At 49.8% G+C, this 20790-nt stretch overlaps 1 protein-coding gene across 4 annotated transcripts in view; it reads left to right on the forward strand.

Moving 5' to 3' along the window:
- Positions 1 to 9431: 9431 nt before the first annotated feature.
- Positions 9432 to 20790, forward strand: part of SELENOI (selenoprotein I) — a 59940-nt gene continuing 48581 nt past the window's right edge. The window contains exon 1 of one of the 4 annotated variants that reach the window (XM_073335508.1): positions 9432 to 9622. In XM_073335508.1, the coding sequence (XP_073191609.1) occupies positions 9566 to 9622 (57 nt within the window). In that variant the 5' untranslated portion in view covers positions 9432 to 9565. Of the gene's footprint in view, positions 9623 to 17527; positions 17770 to 20790 lie in introns of those variants that run through there. The other 3 variants (XM_073335510.1, XM_073335506.1, XM_073335509.1) reach the window with 3 other exon arrangements.

Raw genomic sequence — 20790 nt, forward strand, 5'->3', positions numbered from 1 at the left:
GTTTGTAGCACGTGGAGCGGCTGGCGGAGCAGTTTGTGGGACAGCGAGCGGAGCAGCCAGCAGTGTTGGACCATGTAAGGTGCCCCTTAACCCCCCCTCCCCTGCCCCCCAATCTCCACCCAGGTTGGGAGGTAAAACTCTGCAGGTAAACTTTTGAACTCTGGGGCTGCCCTGACCAGGGACAGAGACTTTTGGGTCATTGGACTTTTGGGACTTTGGGTGATTTGGGGTTGCTGGACTCAAGAACCAAAGGGAAAAGGACGTGCCCCAATTTGCTTGGGGTGGGTTTTTTGCTCATGGGTTGTGTTATGAATCCTGTTGGTGGGTGTTTCCCCAACATAATGCCACATGGTTTCTCTCTGTTATTAAAAGACTTTTGCTACACTCAGACTCTGTGCTTGCGAGAGGGGAAGTATTGCCTCCTGGAGGAGCCCAGCGGGGGTGGTATATATTTGTCCCAGGTCACTGGGTGGGGGCTCGAGCCGGTTTTACTTTGTGTTATTGTAATGGAACCCCTAGATATTGAACCCGGCCCTTGTTGCGGCCAACTCTGACAGGCAGAAGGGTTACATTTTAAACTGTACCCATTCTCCATAAGGGCTGAGATTTCCTGTAGGGAGTCAGCTGGTTTCTGCAAGCCTGCATGCAACTCAATTCAAATACATAGACACTTTAGTGCTGGAGATTTCGGTAGGGGGTTAGCTTAAGTGGGGCTACGGTTCGCTCCTAAACCCCATCCACACAGAATGCCAAAATGAGATGCCACTTGCTGTAGACTGCGGAGACCTTCATAATAGGTTCATCCCGTTTCTTTCTAACCTGCTTTGATCAGCAGAAATAGTCAACAATACAGACATTTACAACATTGTCATTAGGTTTCAGAGTCAACATTTCATTCAGATAAATGTGGCAGTTCATGTCTGAGGGAGATACAGTTTCAAGCTGTCTGAAAGCTCCGGGAGACCTCCTGCACTGCTTACATTGGGCCACTTTTAAAGGGGGTGGATTTTATTTTGGGAGGTGGGTTGTTTTGTTTTTTCTGGGGAGGGGGGCGGGAAGGTTGCAACCGTGTGAGTTAGAGACTTAATTTTGTTTTGAATTGGAACTTTAGATTCTAGAGCACAAGCTGCAGCCAGGATAGGAAAATCCAGGATATACGTAGGGAGCAGAGCTTAAACCCGCACCTGCATATTTATGCTTGGCACATTCTGACATTGCAGCGTCTCACTGTGCAATCTACATCGTCTGTGAACATGGACGGAAGAGCATCTCTCCGATACAAAGGCAGTGGCAGGAGGCCTTACCTTAGCACGAGAGAAGAGCTAGCTCCGAACCAAACTTTCCCACCTTCAGTTTGTCTGACAAAGACTCGAGTCAGAGCAAAAGATGATTCTGCTAACAATGTCATTCTCCCCTCTCACCGCAGAGGGACAGCTTTACCCTGGGCATTAATTAGCCAGCTGGCATTGATAGAGATGCCCCTTCAGCCATGGCTCTCCCCCTCCCAAAGCCAGGGGGCTTTTCCCTTCAGCCATTGGTTACCACCCTGATGGGGTTCCTAGAGCGGCTGGCGGCTGCTCACGCAGCCCAGGAGGAAGACAGACGGATGGACGTGGAGAGCTTGTGGGGTCCAGGCCTTGAGCCTGCCCATTGCCAGGGGTGAATTTCATGCAGACGGAACCTCTGACCTCACAGCCGCAGCCATTTCGCTATCCAGGAATTATCTGCAAACAGACCTTCACTTTGACGAGTTTATTGGCAGCAGTGGACTATCAGGGACATGTGATTCCATCTTCTCCCCAGCCCCTCCCCACCTACACTTCCCTTCTTTGTATCGACTGCTTCCAAACCTGCCCTCTGGGACAGAGGGAACATGAAACCCACTGGGGCTGCAGGTGCTTTTCCACGTTTTTTATTTGCTAAAGCTCCTAAATTTGCTTCCAGTATAGCTCTTGGGCCAAATGCAGCCTGGGGTAAATGGACGTGTCTGGGCCAGACTCAGCAAGGATATAAATGGGGGGGAAGGTTACAGGTTGGGTGGCTACTGGTCAGAAACCAGGTGTAAATGGTGCAACTTAGTGCAACTTCCATTGATCTGGCATCCAGTGGAGGTGCACAAGGCATCCACATCCACTCCTGGTGTAACTCCACTGACACCAATGGGATACTAGGATCTTAGCGATGCCTTTGGCCCTCAAAATCCAAGACAAAGGCCGACAATAGGTCTGAGACCCATTCAAAGAACCCTCCTGTGTCCCTGGGGGAACCTCGCTCCAGCCGCTAAGAGGACAGGAATACAAAGACTATACAGTAAAAGCTTTGTTATCTGGTGTATTGGGGGGGATGGGGGGTGCTGGTAAGTAAAACATTCCAGTTAACTAAGAGGGAGGGAGTTTGGGTGTGGGAGAGGGCTCAGGGCTGGGATTTGGGGTGCAGAAGGGGATGCGAGGCATGGGCTCTGGGAGGGTGTCTGGGTGCGGGAGACGGCTCAGGGCAGGGGATTGGGGCACGGGTGGGGGTGCAGGGAGCCAGATCCAGGCAGTGCTCACCTTGGGTGGGTCCCCGCAAGCAGCAACATGTCTCCGCTGCTCCTAGGTGGAGGCGTGGCTAGGTGGCTCTGCACGCTGCCTCCACCCACAGGCACCGCCCACGCAGCTTCCATTGGCCACACTTCCCGGCCAATGGGAGCTGCGGAGCCAGGGCGCAGGGCGGGGCAAGGCGGGGGCAGCACGCAGAGCTGCCTGCCGCGCCTTCGCCTTGGAGCAGCAGGGACATATTGCCGCTTCAGGGGAGCTATGTGGAGCCAGGTAGGGAGCCTGTCGGCCCCACGCCAACCGGACTATAAACCGGACTTTCAGTGAAGATCAGAAATGCCAGTTTATAGAGCTTTCTGGTTGGAAAGGTGCTGGATAACACAGCTTTTACTGTACACTGTACTGGGCAAAATCCTGGTTCCATTGAAACCAAAAGCTGTCACTGAACTCAGGGGAGGCAGGGTTTGTCTCTGCAGTGAAGTGTTCCACTCATCACCTGGTTCCAGCCAAAGGCTCCCAGTTACAGCCAAAGTGGCTGCTTCACACAGCTATTAAACCTGGTTCCGTTCCCTTCGGAATGCCTGAAAGCAGGCCTTCGGCAGCGCTTTGTAGGAATCTGAGCCCAGTCGGTGGTACTGTCATTATCATGACAGGTACTGTCCCCAGAATGGGTCGTACGTGAGCCACGGGGCACCCAGTCACGCATTGGTTATTGATCCTTTTACTAGTAGTGTTTGCCTAAGAAAGGGAATGAACTCGCTGTCTGTAAAACAATACAGGAGGGAGCAGATGGTGGAAATGATAAGAATGGGTGATAATGACCTCTTCCAAAGCAATTTCCTCACTGATTGTATGACTGACTGTCTCTGTTATATATAGTGTATGTGTATACATACACTGAAATTAGTGGCAGCTATTGGGTACTGATCACTTGAAATCAGGCAGTTTATTTAGGTGCCTTAATCTGGATTTATGCACCTAACTTTAGGCCCCAAAGTTTGAAAATCTGGGCTTTTATTTTTTTGCTTGGCAGCAGAGCTCTCTACTGATGCAGGGATGGGCTCCTGCCTGCTCCCAGGGGTAACTGTATTATTTATGAGTGTAGTTTTTAATCATGCTGCGGTGCGTGGATGCTCCAATGATGAAAATTATGGATGGGTTTGGATAAGTAAATAAATACAGGCCGGGATCAGTATGGACGGTTCCTTAGTCTGCACAGAATAAGAATAAAATAATTCCACATCATCGGGATGCATTCAGCCAATGCTCAGCAATTAAGTGATGCTTAACTAAGTGTTGAATAGGAGTCGAGTCCAGAGCTGATGGGAAAGGGGGAGAGATTCTGATCTCCGTGACCTCAGTGCAAGGCCCTGGCCACATAACAGCTGCTAACCAAGCGTGTAACTATTTCATGGACTGATTGGCTCAAAACATGGTTTGTGTCTACACAACCAACACCTGGTAAAAACATGGTTAGTAGCTATGGCAGCTAACAGCGTTTCACACCTGCCTATGTGACCACCCTATAACTTGGCTGCGACACTGTGATTATGATGCGGACCGGGCCCCCTCCCCACCCCGCACCAATCTGGCAAGTCTGTTTTTCTTCCCAGTTCTCTGTGAGCTGGGCTATCCCAGAATGCATTGCTCCATGGGCTACTGGTGCTGCCCTCTCTGCATATCCTTCAGCCACTCTGTTCTCCATTGAGGTGCTATGGAGAGCTGCCCAGATTTTCCCAGTAGACACTGATACGAACAAGGTTAGGCAGCATGTTAAGTGTGGATGCAATGACAAAAAAGCTGGGTGTGACCAATAACAGAATCACGCAGCCAACAGTAACTAACTGGCTACTCCCCTAGCTGGTTACAAAATCACAGTTAATAGGTTCAGTATAGACTGGATCTAAATCTGAAGCAACTCCACTAAAGTCAATGGAGTTAATCCAGAATTACTCCAGTGTAACTGAAAGCAAAATTTGGCCAGGGTCCTGCCAAATAAATATTAAAAGAAGAAAGGGGGGACAGGGAGAGGGGATCAAACAAAGGTGAAGTGAGTTACAAAGATGCCAGAAATCACCTTTCTCAGAACAGGGATCATGTACTCCCTGATCCCAGCCTTCCAGAGAAGGGCTGAGCTGGTGAATTGCAGCAGGTAGGTTAAATTCAGGGGATCCCAAGGCCCTGGTTTTATTGGGAAGCCAGAGCAAAGAGACAGACTTGTCTCACACCTCACTCTGAAAGTGGCCAGGTTTGGGCTTAGGAATAGCTGCTGGGATTGAATTTCGGAGGGGCAAACCCTGACCCTGAGAATGCCCTGCCCTCTCCTCCCACAAACATCATCCCTAGGGCAGAGAGCCAAAGCCCGTATTCTGAGCACACATGCTGTGGCAGGGGATAGGGAGAGAGCTGAGCTAACTGGGGCCTAGACAACTTGCGGTCTGGTTTTCACTTCTAGATCCCTTTCACTTCATGTGGAGCTGTGGCTGCTCAGCACTTGGGAAGTAATTAGAGCTCTATCATTAGTAATTTCATTTGGAAGTGAGCTGGCAGGCAGAGCAGAGCACAGGTGTCATATGCTCTGGGCTGTCTGTCCTACTCAAAAGGCCATATTGCCCGCTAGCTGAAGCTTGAAAGAGGCCTTGGGCATTACCCTAGGGAAAGCACATTGCAGTGATCTAGATAGAGGTCACAACGGTCCAGATGATCACGGTCAGGTCTGAATCTGAGAGGAACAGCCAGCAAAAAATGAAGAAAGCCTCTGGCCATTGCCACTGTATGGGAGTCCAGAACAGACAAAAACCTAGGAGAAACCCAAGACCTCAGACTACTTTGACAATAGATAGGGCAGGGCCTTCAGCCGAGGGAGCAGGCTCAGGCTTTGGCAGTTCCACAAACTGCTTCCTCTTGCCAAACAGCATTGCTTCCCTTTTATCTGAGCCGATGCCAGCGTGTTTCCAGCCAGGTCCGCTTCTCTGCCGGACATTGACAAGGCAGGGAATTGGTCCCAGCCCAGATCCTGGGGAAGGAGCCGTAGAGCTGCATGTCCACCGAATAAGCACTGCAATATTTTATTTCATTTTCAGCCTTTTCCCAAAAATGTCTAATTGCCTTTTAGAGAGACAAGGTGGGTGAGGTGTTGTCTTCTGTTGGGCCAACTTTGGATGGTGAACAAGACAAGCTTTCGAGTTCTTCTTCAGGCAGTTGCCTTTTGTTAATGAGGTTCACGGGCCATTTATCAAGGTAAGCAGATGCTACAAGAAAATGGGAAAACGTTATGTAATGAGTGGTGATCATGTACCCATGTGTAAATCAGGAGTAAGTCCACTGAAGTAAATGAAGTTACACGGATGTAAAACAGCATGAGCGGGAGGAGAATCAGGCTCCTTTGGACAGGTATAAATCCGGAGTAACTCCACTGAGTTTGATTTACACAGTCGATCTGAGTTGACTGTACCCCACTGTATTGTCCCGGGAAAGGGACAAAGCCCAGAGGAGGAGGGGCTGGAGGGAGTTTCAGTTTGGGGCTGGCTGGGACATGGAGTGAAGTGCAGATGTGGTTGTCTGGCTCACTGCCCCCCAAAATGGACCCAGCTGAGGGGTCCTGTTCTCTGCACCTGCAAACTCTGTTTTAGATCATGTTCTTGTCGTCTAATAAACCTCTGTTTTACTGGCTGGCTGAGAGTCACGTCTGACTGCAGAGTTGGGGTGCTGGACCCTCTGGCTTCCCCAGGACCCTGCCTGGGCGGACTCACTGGGGGAAGTGCATGGAGGGGCAGAGGATGCTGAATGCTCCGAGGTCAGACCCAGGAAGGTGGAAGTTGTGTGAGCTGTGTGTCCTGCAGACAGGCTGCTCACAGAAAGGAGACTTCCCCAGAGTCCTGCCTGGCTTCGTGGGGAGCAGTTCCAGAGCATCGCCCAGGGACTCCGTGACAGGGGTGTGTTGCATGTGGTCTCTATGGGGAAGCTAAGCTGAAGATGTGTTGTACGTTTCGTCATGGAAGTGCTGAAGTCCATGGTTGTTCTGATGTAACCTGAAGGCAAGCTCCCCAGTTGTGGCCTAGCTGCTGGGAAAACTCACTTTCCATTTCTCAGAAGTGCATCGCCTGTTGAATCGTTGGCCTCTCCTGTGACTGTAAACAGTAACAATGATGGAATTTGTGCTGTGGACATTAATAAAGGGGTGGTACCCAGGAGACCTGGTAAGAGACTGGTTTTCACTTTCTTGGCCCCAGTCACCTGACAGAGTAGAGGCCAGCTCAGGTCACAGCCAGGTCAGTTCACTTGTGTATCAGTATAGATCAAAGCGATTGTTAAATGTATGAGTGCATTTGGCATTTAAACCGTATTAGCATAGATCAAAGCAATTGTTATATGTCTAAGTGTGTATTCAGATGTTTAAACTTCATGAAAACTAGTGGAATGTTATTTGTATTGTTTTCAGTAACGGTTCCTGTTGTAATCTAACAGCAAACATTGACATTATGTACCCCCCTGTATCTAAAAGGCCCCTCAAACGACAAAGAAGCCTTGTGAAATGCAAATGAAGAACTTTAGTGGTCAGGTTGCGTGGTGATAGGTTGTCAAAAGACTCCAAATTCCTTCCTCACTTTCCCTCACCAAAGGAAAAGCTCACGTGGGTAGAGACCCTGTCAACTTGTTTCCTGTCAGAAGAAGCTTTAAATGTGGATACCAGGAAAGATCTTTTTTCTCTGGACTGTTTTGGACTCTGACAGGGAAGTGTACCAGATGCAAAGTGGAGATCCCCAGAGAGTATCTGGGTTCCCTGAAAAGATTTTTGGAAAACTGGCAGTTTATTACATCTCTGCCACTATTTGGAATTACAAACTGTGATGCACCTATTAATATATTTCACCTGCTTTAACCTCTCAATAACTCTCATTTATTTTTCTTTTTTTAACTAATAAACTTTTAGTTAGTGTATTAGAGAATTGGCTGCCACTGTTGTCTTTCATGTAAAATCTGATTAGTAGCAATTAATCTGGGGTAAATGACTAGTCTCTTAGCACTAGCAGCAACCTGATGTGGTGTGATTTTTGGTTTGAGTTACCTTTTATTACACAGTCCAGTTTGTCTGGATGGCAAGATAGACTGGAGAGTCTGAGAAGACTATCTGTGATTCCATGGTGAGATGGTTACAGTGATCCAGGAGTTCATATTTGTCATGGGCGTGGTGAAATCTAAGCATAGTACACACCACCAGTTTGGGGTGTCTGCCCTGTTTTCTGCCAGTGGAACCTGAGAGAGGCATTCACAGTTGTGAGCCACTCCATCGAGCATGACACATAATTTGTTAGTCTCTAAGGTGCCACAAGTACTCCTTTTCTTTTTGCAAACAGTTAATACCTTTGTCATGTGGCAGGGGTCAGCATCCAATGGCTGTAGTTACAGACACCTACACTCCGACCATTGGAGTGAGACATCCCAATATAACCCACTAGCCAGCCACCAGATGAGAAAAAGTTTTAATCATTATCAACCCGGATTAGATTTGCACCGGTGACTCATAAGTGATAAACCCTATTATCTCATTAGTCTTCCTCTTAGCCTCTAGGACTTGCTATCTGATACAGCCTTTGAGAATGCCTGGTGCAACCACCCTGTTACCAAAGGTAACGATCACTGTCTATTTTTGAGCAATGTAGAACTGTGAGTGATGGATAGCAGCAGTTTACCGTGTTAGATCCTTTGAACTGAAGACTGCTTTACATTGACCAACAACCCCGACAGGTCATTTCACCAGCAGGAATCACCAGAGCACACGGACACACCCTTGTTTCCTTGGCCAAGCTGTCTGCAGCAGGGATTGTGGGGCGATGGTATACTGCCCCTACACCAGTCAGCAATTCCTCTACAGAAGGGAAAGGAGTACTTGCGGCACCTTAGAGACTAACAAATTTATTAGAGCATAAGCTTTCGTGAGCTACAGTTAGTCTCTAAGGTACCACAAGTACTCCTTTTCCTTTTACAGATAGAGACTAATACGGCTGCTACTCTGAAACCTGTCATTTTACAGAAGGGGAATCCTTAGCTGGGTTTATGGCTGCTTGGTGCGGGCCATAGTGGGTCTGACATCAAAGCACACAGAGGGAGCGTGAAGCGCAGCATGCAGCTGGCTCTCCCCAGCCTTACAACGAGTGGGGATTTTGTTACTACCGTGGAGCTGCTGGGCCCAGTCCCACATCCAGGCTTTCCAGCCTCAGATGCGGTAAAGTGGCGTTGTCACCGATACCCGTGTCATTTTACAACCTCTGATTTACAAACGGCTACTTCCCCTCAAGGATTTATCTGTAAGGTCTCTAGGTCCAGTTGGCTCCCGCCGGCAGCCACGGCACCTCTGTGGCTGCAGCCTACGCGGACAGACCATCATAGAATATCAGGGTGGGAAGGGACCTCAGGAGGTCATCTCGTCCAACCCCCTGCTCAAAGCAGGGCCAATCCCCAATTTTTGCCCCATATCCCTAAATGGCCCCCTCAAGGATTGAACTCACAACCCTGGGTTTAGCAGGCCAAAGCTCAAACCACCGAGCTATCCCTCCCCCAGCCAAGCAGGGTCCCAGGCGCACAGCCCCCGGGCGCTACAGCACTGCAAGTCTCAGGGCTGGCCACAGGGGACCCCCACCACCCTTTCGCTAGGGTGCCTGGGATTCTGCCCCCATTGGCCCCCTTGCACCAAGGAGCTCCCTTCTCCCCCTGTAGGGGGCAGCCTTGCCAGGCCCCAGGGTGACCCTGCCTCAGGGCCACCTGCTGCATAGCTGGGAGGTGCCACGTGATCACAGGCAGGGCCTGCCCCTGCCTGTCCCAAGATGGCGGCAGCGGGAGGGCCGACGCGGTGACGTCAGCAGGCACGCCAGGTGGGCTGATGCCGAGCCCGGGGAGGGCCTGAGCGTGATTCGGGAGGCGGCTACGGCAGCCGGCGGGGGACAAGTCAGGTCCGCTCCGCGCCGCGCCGCCAGTCCCCTCGCGGCTGCTGCTGTCAGACCGGCCGCTTCCTCGCTCGCCCCGCCGCCGCCATGGCCGGCTACGAGTACGTGACCCCCGAGCAGCTGGCCGGCTTCGACAAGTACAAGGTGCCTGAGGGCTGGAGGGGGCGTGCGGGGAGCCCCGGAGGTGATGGGGGGGGTGGGCGGGGGGGTCCGTGTGGGGAGCCCGGGGGGGTTCATGGGGCGGGGAGCCCTGGGGGGGGTTCATGGGGTGGGGGGGTCCGTGTGGGGAGCCCTGGGGGGGGTTCATGGGGCGGGGGGGTCCGTGTGGGGAGCCCTGGGGGGGGTTCATGGGGCGGGGGGGTCCGTGTGGAGGGTTCATGGGGTGGGGGGGTCCGTGTGGGGAGCCCGGGGGGGGGGTTCATGGGGCGGGGGGGTCCGTGTGGGGAGCCCGGGGGGGGGGTTCATGGGGCGGGGGGGTCCGTGTGGAGGGTTCATGGGGCGGGGGGGTCCGTGTGGGGAGCCCTGGGGGGTTCATGGGGCGGGGGGGTCCGTGTGGGGAGCCCTGGGGGGTTCATGGGGCGGGGGGGTCCGTGTGGGGAGCCCGGGGGGGTTCATGGGGCGGGGAGCCCTGGGGGGGTTCATAGGGCGGGGGGGTCCGTGTGGGGAGCCCGGGGGGGTTCATGGGGCGGGGGGGTCCGTGGGGGGAGCCCGGGGGGGATTCATGGGGCGGGGGGGTCCGTGTGGAGGGTTCATGGGGCGGGGGGGTCCGTGTGGGGAGCCCGGGGGGGGATTCATGGGGCGGGGGGGTCCGTGTGGGGAGCCCGGGGGGGGATTCATGGGGCGGGGGGGTCCGTGTGGGGAGCCCTGGGGGGGGTTCATGGGGCGGGGGGGTCCGTGTGGAGGGTTCATGGGGCGGGGGGGTCCGTGTGGGGAGCCCTGGGGGGGGATTCATGGGGCGGGGGGGTCCGTGTGGGGAGCCCTGGGGGGGGTTCATGGGGCGGGGGGGTCCGTGTGGGGAGCCCTGGGGGGGGTTCATGGGGCGGGGGGGTCCGTGTGGAGGGTTCATGGGGCGGGGGGGTCCGTGTGGGGAGCCCTGGGGGGGGTTCATGGGGCGGGGGGGTCCGTGTGGAGGGTTCATGGGGCGGGGGGGTTCATGGGGCGGGGGGGTCCGTGTGGAGGGTTCATGGGGCGGGGGGGTTCATGGGGCGGGGGGGTCCGTGTGGAGGGTTCATGGGGCGGGGGAGTTCATGGGGCGGGGGGGTCCGTGTGGCGGGTTCATGGGGCGGGGGGGTCCGTGTGGGGAGCCCTGGGGGGGTTCATGGGGCGGGGGGGTCCGTGTGGAGGGTTCATGGGGCGGGGGGGTCCGTGTGGGGAGCCCTGGGGGGGGTTCATGGGGCGGGGGGGTCCGTGTGGAGGGTTCATGGGGCGGGGGGGTCCGTGTGGGGAGCCCTGGGGGGGGATTCATGGGGCGGGGGGGTCCGTGTGGGGAGCCCTGGGGGGGGGGTTCATGGGGCGGGGGGGTCCGTGTGGAGGGTTCATGGGGCGGGGGGGTCCGTGTGGGGAGCCCTGGGGGGGGTTCATGGGGCGGGGGGGTCCGTGTGGAGGGTTCATGGGGCGGGGGGGTTCATGGGGCGGGGGGGTCCGTGTGGAGGGTTCATGGGGCGGGGGGGTCCGTGTGGGGAGCCCTGGGCGGGGTTCATGGGGCGGGGGGGTCCGTGTGGAGGGTTCATGGGGCGGAGGGGTCCGTGTGGGGAGCCCTGGGGGGGTTCATGGGGCGGGGGGGTCCGTGTGGGGAGCCCTGGGGGGGTTCATGGGGCGGGGGGGTCCGTGTGGAGGGTTCATGGGGCGGGGGGGTCCGTGGGGGGAGCCCCGGGCGGGGAGGGAGGGGGGGGGGCTTTCCCGAGGCAAGGCGCCTCAGGCGGCGGCCCGGCCCCTCCCCCCGCCGACGCACCCCGGGGCGCCGTGACAGGCGGGAGGCGCCCCGGGCACGCGCGCGGTGGGGGGCGTCGGTGCCTGCCGCGTGCACGGCGCCTTCCCCGCGCGCGGCTCGCGCCCCGCCCCGCCCGGCTCCTGCGGCTGCCGCCGGGGATCCGGGACGGCCCCGGGCGCGGGGCGGCGCGGCCGCGTGGAGCCGGCTGGAGCCGGCGCGGGGGGAGGTGCGATCCTCCGTCCGATCCGGGGGGCACGTGCCTCTGCATGAAGCCGGCCAAGTGTAATAGCCGCGGCCGGCTCCTTCGGCGTCCCCTGAAGGGCTCTTCCCATGTCCAACGTCGAGGGTGTGATTAAGGCATAACGGAGCCCCCGGGAAAAGCTTTCACCTTGATCGTGGTCGGGGCTGCTTTGCTCCTTTTAAACGGGTGTGGGTTTTTTGTTTTGTTTTTTGTTTTTTTTTAAAAAAAAAGCTTTTGCTGCCTGACCCTCACTTTCTATGCAGTCTTTTCCCAGGCTGAGAAAATCCTTCTCTGCCTAATCCAGGGGTTTGCAAACCGGCGGTTGGGACCCATCAAGGGGTCCCAAGGTTATTACATGGGGGGGTCGCGAGCAGTCAGCCTCCACCCCAAACCCCACTTTGCCTCCAACATGTATAATGGTGTTAAATATATAAAAGCGTGCTTTTAATTTATAAGGGTGGGTCGCACTAGGAGGCTTGCTCTGTGAAAGGGGTCACCAGTACAAAAGTTTGAGAACTGCTGGTCTAATCAGACTCATTTGGGCAGCAGCAGCTTTTGTAACATGACTGAGTCAACTAGGGATGACACAGGATGGGGTTCTCGCACTATGTTCTGAATACAGCGGGTGTCTACACCTGGCTGTTTGTGTTCCAGTGTTGCTGACTGGGCTTGTGGCTTCCCACAGTAGGAGTGTGCTGTCAGCTTGGTGCATGGGGTCCGTTAATGGGAGTTGTGGGACTAGAGCTGTGTTCGGCTGCAAATACCTTTATGGCTTCAACCATGTTAAATACGTGGGTGCACGTTGCTGTTTATCGTGCAAAACTGATGGATGTTCTTATACAGAAGCTGATCCTCTGCTGTAGATAATACAGCTTAAAATGTATGGGAACAATGAGTAAGTCTACATCGATGAAACCTATTTAAGGAAATGATTGTAAATACAAGTAGACTTTTTGGGGGTATCCAAATTTCAGGTTACAGAAGCAGATGTTGTACCAAAACTTGTGGTCCCTTTTATAATGTTTTAGGGACACTTGAAATAAGAATCATATTAAAATAATATTTTCTTTATCTGTGGTACTAATAAAACTTCACTCAGATCAAAATAACTTTTAAAATTGGATTTTTTTTTTTATAATTGATATTCATGCCCCGGCTCCCCCCATCAATAGTGAAACTAGACTTGTTAACTTCACCTTCTGCTTAGTTTCGCTGTCTGTGCTCCTGTACTAGCATGGTATTATACCCCATTTAGGTTTTTTCATACAGCACTTATCACCATGGTATCTGAGCACCTTCAGGAGTTAAATCTAGTGATTAATACCAGTCAAGTGGGGTTCCTCTGTTCCTCACACAAGGGGAATGATTGTGTATGGATGCCTTTCCAAACCCATGGCACGTCAGGTTAATAGAAAAGCAAGGGGGAGGAACTGTGCTTTGTGCATGGGCTGGAAATGGTGGATAAGGGAGTGAGTGCCACAGTCTTGGGCCATCCCTCGTGAGAGCCAGGTCTCCTGAGCAAACCAGCAGCAGAGGACTCTTGTGCCCAAAGACCAGAATTGCTCTACGTATTGTAGGTACTTACATGGCTTCCATTATCCTAGCAATTGCTTATTTATTCTCACCATACCACGTGGAGAGAGGAGTGTTCTTATCCCCATTTTACAGATTAGGAACTGGGATAGACTGGTTTAAATCACTTGGTTTAAAAAAAAAATCAAGTCCTGTTCAGGCTTTGAAAATTTGTGTTAATGCAACTTTATATTAAAATTTATTTGTTACATTTTAAATTGCTGTTTAAAAAAATGCCCCAGTGGTAGGGTATCTTCCTTGAATCTTCTAAAGCTGATATAGGCAAAAACCACATGATTGAAAATGTAGCCCGTGATCCTGCAAATACTTATTTAAGCAGACATGTAGCATTAATCATATGAATAGTCTCTGACTTCCTTGGGACTGCGCTCATGCATAAGTGTTTGCAGCTGAAGGGGCTAAAATTGTATCTTTATCTTAATTCCTCAGGTCTCCCGTTCCTATAGATTATGTCCCACAACCTTGAAATGTGCTTGTCTTTATAACACTCCTCTGAGGTAGGGCAATGGAGGGTAAAATGGAGATAATGATTCACTTCCCCAGGTTTGGAAGTTGGTGGCTGAAAACCAACTGGAAAACTGCATAGAACAGATGGCTACCTTTTTTGCTGTTCTCTCCCAACTCTCCTGGCCAATGCTGTCTGTTGAGAGAGCAAATTCTTGGGTGGATATGGTGCCCACCTCAGTGATGCAGACAGTGGGACCTCAGTCTTGATTGGGCCTTTGGACACTACAGCAACTCTAATCACAGTAAATTTGAGTGGAGGTGGCAGGAGAAACGTGGCCTACTTTTTTTTAATCTTATTTCTAACTTCTGATTCTGCATATGTATCTCAGCATCCCATCTTGTGACACGTGTCGGTGTGCAAATTATTTCTGCTACTGAAAGGATGGAGGTTTGGAATCCAAAGTAAAGATTTCTTGTTCAAGGTCATGTGCAAGCCCAGTGCTAATTTTACTGCATGTAAAATTCTATGAAGTGCAGCCCTGTATTATTAAAGATGGCAAAGAAACCTGAAAAGTCTGAAGGATATAATATGGGGTCTGCTCAAGCACACTCATTTATTGCCTCCAGCATCCAGAGCACTATCTTGAAGGATGTATTCTGTTTAAAACTTTCTGCCATTGAAAGGAGAATAGTTGTGTAGGTACGATTCTCCAGAGGTACACAAGCTTACCAGCAAACAGTTGTTTAACCATAAGCATTGTTGTACGGGGCCATAGGCATACTTGGTGCTTCACAGTGATTGTAGACAAGGGCTCTGCCATGAGGTACTTAGTCTGGTTCCCTCCAATATTTTAGGGACGTATACAATGGGTGCAGGCTAAGAAGTGGTCTCAATGTGTACTCCAAATAGGGTGGATAGGTAAGAAAACACAAACAAATTACTACTTCAGGTCTTCGTGTTGGAGAGGCTTGAAGGAAACCCAGCCCTTCCTGCAATAACGTATTCACTACTTAGTTACAGTAATGCTGATCTCTTATATAATGCATGTTTTTCATCCATAGGCCTCAAAGCACTTTACACAGGCAGTTGGTATACTTGTTCCCATTTTACAGATGGGGAAATTGGGCAAGTCATTTCCCTGCGCTTCAAGGTCTCCCAGCAAAGAAATGGCAGAGCTGGAAATTGAACCTGAGTCGTCTGAGTCCCAGTCCTGTGCTCTGCCCAGGAGAGGGGAAAAAACGACCCAAGCCCTCTTCTTGTCAGCAAAGAAGGAAGTGAGAAATATTGTAACTTTTTACTCGTGGGAGCTACTTCGATATTGCAGTGATGGGGCCATATAAGTACCTAGACAGGGAATGCTGGTCGCTGGCAGGCTCAAAAATGAAAGCATACTGAGGAGTTCACCCCTATCATTTTGGGGTGTAATCTTGGTAATTTTTAATAAGCCAAAAGCAAAAGCTGGTTCTTAAAAAATGCCACAGTGGGTGGCTTTTTATAGCATAACTATTGGGTCATAAAATCTCCATCTTTAGCTTGCTTTTCTCTTGGAATTATCAATGACAAGTAGCTTTCTATTCATTCTCCTTCTACAGTCACTTCTTTCCTTATTCTTGAGACAAACAAAATAGTGCTGTGAATAAAGCATCCTAAGATTCAAAGTCTCACTATTAGTTATGTGAAAGCTTCATTCTGTTGTCTTGTAACACAGGTACCTTGGTTTTAGTTGATTTGTAAAGATGCAAAGTCCTGCTGGTTGTTAGTCTCTATGACTCCAAGCCTCCAGCTTGCAAAGAGCTTGCAGATTCCTGATCTGTGATCTTCAGCTTAGGCTCTAGAAGAACACTAACACGGCTGCTACTCTGAAACCTGCTTATTTCAGTTAGTCTGTATCCGCAAAAAGAACAGGAGTACTTGTGGCACCTTAGAGACTAACAAATGTATTTGAGCATAAGCTTTCATGGGCTACAGCCCATTTTATCGGATGCATAGAGTGGAACATACAGTAAGAAGATATATATAAACACACACGCGCACACACACACAAAACATGAAAAGACGGAGTAAGAGGCGAATTAAGATGAGCTATTGTCAGCAGGAGAAAAAAACTTTTGTAGTGATAATCAAGATGGGCCATTTAGACAGTTGACAAGAAGGTGTGAGGATACTTAACATGGGGAAATAGATTCAATATGTGTAATGACCCAGCCACTCCCAGTCTCTATTCAAACCCAAGTTAATGGTATCTAGTTTGCATATTAATTCAAGCTCAGCAGTTTCTCCTTGGAGTCTGTTTCTGAAGCTTTTCTGTTGCAAAATTGCCACCTTTAAATCTGTTACTGAGTGGCCAGAGAGGTTGAAGTGTTCTCCTACGGGTTTTTGAATGTTATGATTCCTGATGTCAGATTTGTGTCCATTTATTCTTTTGCATAGAGACTGTCTGGTTTGGCCAATGTACATGGCAGAGGGGCATTGGTGGCACATGATGGCATATAGTACATTGGTAGATGTGCAGGTGAACAAGCCCCTGATGGCATGGCTAATGTGATTAGGTCCTATGATGGTGTCACTTGAATAAATATGTGGATAGAGTTGGCATTGGGTTTTGTTGCAAGGATAGGTTTCAGAGTAACAGCCGTGTTAGTCTGTATTCGCAAAAAGAAAAGGAGGACTTGTGGCACCTTAGAGACTAACCAATTTATTAGAGCATAAGCTTTCGTGAGCTACAGAACTGAAGAAGTGAGCTGTAGCTCACGAAAGCTTATGCTCTAATAAATTGGTTAGTCTCTAAGGTGCCACAAGTCCTCCTTTTCTTGTTGCAAGGATAGGTTCCTGGGTTAGTGTTTTTGTTGTGTGGCTGCTGGAGAGTATTTGCTTCAGGTTGGGGGGCTGTCTGTAAGCGAGGACTGGTCTGTCTCCCAAGATCTGTGAGAGTGAGGGATCATTTTTCAGGATAGGTTGTAGATCTTTGATGATGCGTTGGAGAGGTTTGTGTTGGGGGCTGAAGGTGACAGCTAGTGGCGTTCTGTTATTTTTTTTTGTTGGGCCTGTCCTGTAGAAGGTGGCTTCTGGGTACTCTTTTGGCTCTGTCAGTCTGTTTTTTCACTTCAGCAGGTGGGTATTGTAGTTTTAAGAATGCTCGATAGAGATCCTGTAAGTGTTTGTCTCTGTCTGAGGGGTTGGAGCAAATGTGGTTGTATCGCAGAGCTTGGCTGTAGACAATGGATTGTGTGGTGTGTCCTGGATGGAAACTGGAGGCATGTAGGTAGGCATAGCAGTCAGTAGGTTTCTGGTGTAGGGTGGTGTTTATGTGACCATCGCTTATTAGCACAGTGGTGTCCAGGAAATGGACCCCTTGTGTGGATTGGTCTAGGCTGAGGTTGATGGTGGGATGGAAACTGTTGAAATCATGGTGGAATTCCTCAAGGGCTTCTTTTCCATGGGCCCAGATGTAATAAGCAGGAAGTTCTGCATGTACAGATGCTGCAGGCAGAATTAGATATTATGCATCAGGAAGTGCTGATTTTTCTGGAATCTCCCAGTTGCCATATGGCATATGGAGACTCAGTACTATCCTCCCACTGAGGATCTGTTATAAACAGGAAGGTAATACTGAGATCTGGGCAGGAGGCATTGTCTATCTTAAGCATTTCTAATGTGCTTATTATGATATCTGCTTGTTACATACAGTAACAATGAATTTGCCCATAAGAGAGCGTATTCATAGTCTTTCTTTGCTGCAGCTGGTGTTACTTAAATTCCTCCATCTTCTGCTTCTCATTCCTCCCCCTCCCCCATGAGAAATAAGTGTTCTTTAAAGCATATTATTGGGGAAGGGTGGAGAAAAAGGGGTTGGGGGGGTGTATCTTGCTTCATGCTTTGAAAATAAATGGGCCTGATCTCATTCTGGTTTGGTCTGGTTAGGAGCTGCAGTCAAAGGATCTCTGCAGAGCTTCACTCTGAGCAGATTCATCTGCAGCAGTATTCCTGTCAAGCACAATTGTCTTGTGGTATGAAACTGTGAGGTGGCTCACCAGAAGAGAGGCTTTACCCCAACCAAGTCTTCACAGATTAGACACAAGGTATGGTTGGAAAGCATGGCATGGTTAGAATTTATTTAGACTTTATTTTTAAGACCTAATTAAAAACATTGGCCTGATCAAAACCACCCAGTGCAGAGAGAGCCATATCTTAGGCTGCACCCATGTGCTAAATTGATCTTGCATGTGAATATGCTATAGGCAGCTGTGGAACATCTGCATTACCTTGGTAGTATTGAGTAAGTTGACTTGTGTTGAATTTTCTAGCTACAGCACCTCTACTGTGACACAGTGCACCAGGTACTAGACGTCCAAATATTCTGTTGATTTTTTAATAGCATGTTAATGGGTGACAGTAGCAAAAATGATGTGGTTGAAGTCCAGAGATTAAAGGGTGCTGGGTGGATGTGGCAAACTGCTCCTAGAGGCCTATTACTATATTGGACAAATCAAGTGGTGGTTGCAACCCTTTTTGTCATTACACTTCACACTTTCTAGGTTCTTCTGGTCTCCAGAGTGCTTTTTAGATATTTTCTGGCTTTCTTTCCACGCAACCTTGGGCTGCTGATTTCTTAGCGTTGGCTTCAGAATGTGCTCTATTCCAGTCCTGAGCACTCCAGAATTCTCTAGGAGTCTGTAGACTAAAAATAATGTGTTCTCCATCATGTAGAATGCTGCTGTCATGAATTAATTGAAAGTGTCTGTGGCACACTCTCAGCTGCTGTTTCTGAAAACACAAGCTCCTCAGAAAATTAGGATTTGCTTTTCAGAATACTGATAGGGCTTAGTGTGCATTACTGACTGACTACAAGGTCTCATTTTTAAAAATTATCCCCCCAAAAGTTAAAAATTACTTCTTTATTTCTCCAACTCAGAGGACTTTCCAGTGCTTTTCAGTTGGTGCTAACAACTTGCATATCAGGTTTGAAGCCAAAGCAGTTGAATGGCCAGTTCCTACCACTCCCACGAAAATAGTCTGCATTCTTTTTCATTCTCCCTCAAGATGGAAGCTGTGGGTGTGTGGAGAAGGGGAAGCTTTGGCAGGATGTTCTTGAATCTCAAAGAGTGAGTTTAGTTAATCTCTGGAAAAATGGTGTAAGCATTTTAAAATACTGCAGTGTTGTTTTTTAAAGCGGAGTGGGGCATACCACCATTGTGATTAACAGGATTTTGTAACGAATGCTGTCAGACCTTTACAGCATTACTAATGGTCCTGCCTGTTACGACGATTGTAGGATAGAGTGACTAGTATCTGCCAACGCACATTATTTTTCTTATGTCCTTGTTGAAGGTCTAAACCTGTTTCCTAATAGATCTGCTGTGACATGTGCTACAGTATCTGTTACAGTCTTGTCGGACAGTGCAAGGTAGCTTTCTGAAATTTAGCCTGGGATAGCACGTTGCTCTCTGCTCCTTTTGGGTACCAAGTTTTTGAAATACCTGTCCAGTGTCTTCAACATGGCCCTATTGAACAGTGAACTTCCACAGCAGGCCAAATGACTGGCCTATTACAGATATGCTATACCTCCAGGGTGGGAAAAGGGTTGATGGCTACTTTCTAATCTAAGCAGTGAAGTGAGGTTAGGAGTTTTGGATTACTCTCCAGAAAAATTTCCAGAACACATTCGGCAGAGGCATATGCAGCTTACCTACTCGTTCAGTCCAGGTCTCTAACCTATTTGTGCCTTTAAGGGACAGCTGAGATCTTGCTAACAGTTTGCTGGTAGCTTATACCATTAAAGGCAAGCAGCTGGGTCTTGTGCATTGTGTTCTAAGCTATTCAAGTCTGAGCTGTCTCCAGCATGCCTAAGAACAAGGTCGCTTGGTGGCTTCTCATTGAATGTTGCTGCCAAACTGCATGTCTCCATTCATCTCTCTAAAAGGACATCTGGAGGCTTGTAGACCTCTCGCTCTACTTGATTAGCGTTAGCTCTTGATAAGGCACTTCTCCATTTGGCTAAACCCTGACACTTTATACTCTAGTGGATCCTTCATTGCTTTCTAGAAGAACTGTCAAACCTTTTCCTCCAACTTCCGTACGAGAAAGTAACTCTTGCATTTCAAGATGTTTTAACTGTGGTTGGAGCTTTGCAGTATTTACTGTCATAGCAACAGATTGTCAGCGTGATTACAAAGGAGAGGTTACTGCTCTGTGCAGTACTAATCAAACTAAACAGATATGTTCATTGTAAAACTACCAACCTGTCATTTTCACGGCTACCAAATGACCTGTCTGTCCTGTGTAGTCATTTAGTATGGGTGACTTGGATTGTTTGTAACTGCATGGACCATGGCTAAGGTAGCAAATAGAATGACTGTCAGGGCTTGTCTACATTACCAGCTGGATCGACAGGCAGTGATTGATCCAGTGGGGGTTGATTTATCTTGTCTAGTCTAGACACAATAAATCAACCGCCGAGTGCTCTCCTGACCCTGGTACTCCACCAGGGCGAGAGATGCAGGCGGAGTTGACGGGGGAGCATTGAAGACACCGCAGTAAGTAGATCTAAGTACGTTGAATTCAGCTATGTTATTCACGTAGCTGAAGTTGCGTAACTTAGATCAATTTCTCTTCTCTCCCCGCCCCTTCCCCCTCGGCCAGTGTAGACAAGGCCTCAGATTGCTGTTGCTGACTGTAATGGGTGTGTAGGTAGGCCTACACAAGAGAGGACAATTTACTGTTCGTGCTGAGAGCTTTACAGGGAAGATGGCCAAAGATGTTTCTGAACTCTCTGTAATTTACAGATGTAACTCACAGCACCTGGTATCCAGCGCGTGATTTAGATCTTTCTGTGCCAACAATTGGTATCACTCTATCTGTAGTAATGTTCTGGGGCTGAAGACTGCAGCCTTCTCTGTCCTTGTTCTTGGGCAGCTAACTACCCTGTTCCTTGTTTTTCATTTGATCGACCAGATAATTTTTGCCCCCCTCATAAATCGGAGTTCTGATTTTGGGTGACCTGAATTGATTGTGAAAAATCCTCTACTAGTGAGTGGGTAGCTTTCCCTTGCTAGAGTTGGTAGCTAAGCCACCAACTTCTGCAGAATATAAACTTTCATCTG

The sequence above is a fragment of the Lepidochelys kempii genome, chromosome 3 (genome assembly GCF_965140265.1).
Source record: "Lepidochelys kempii isolate rLepKem1 chromosome 3, rLepKem1.hap2, whole genome shotgun sequence".
Lineage (NCBI taxonomy): Eukaryota > Metazoa > Chordata > Testudines > Cheloniidae > Lepidochelys > Lepidochelys kempii.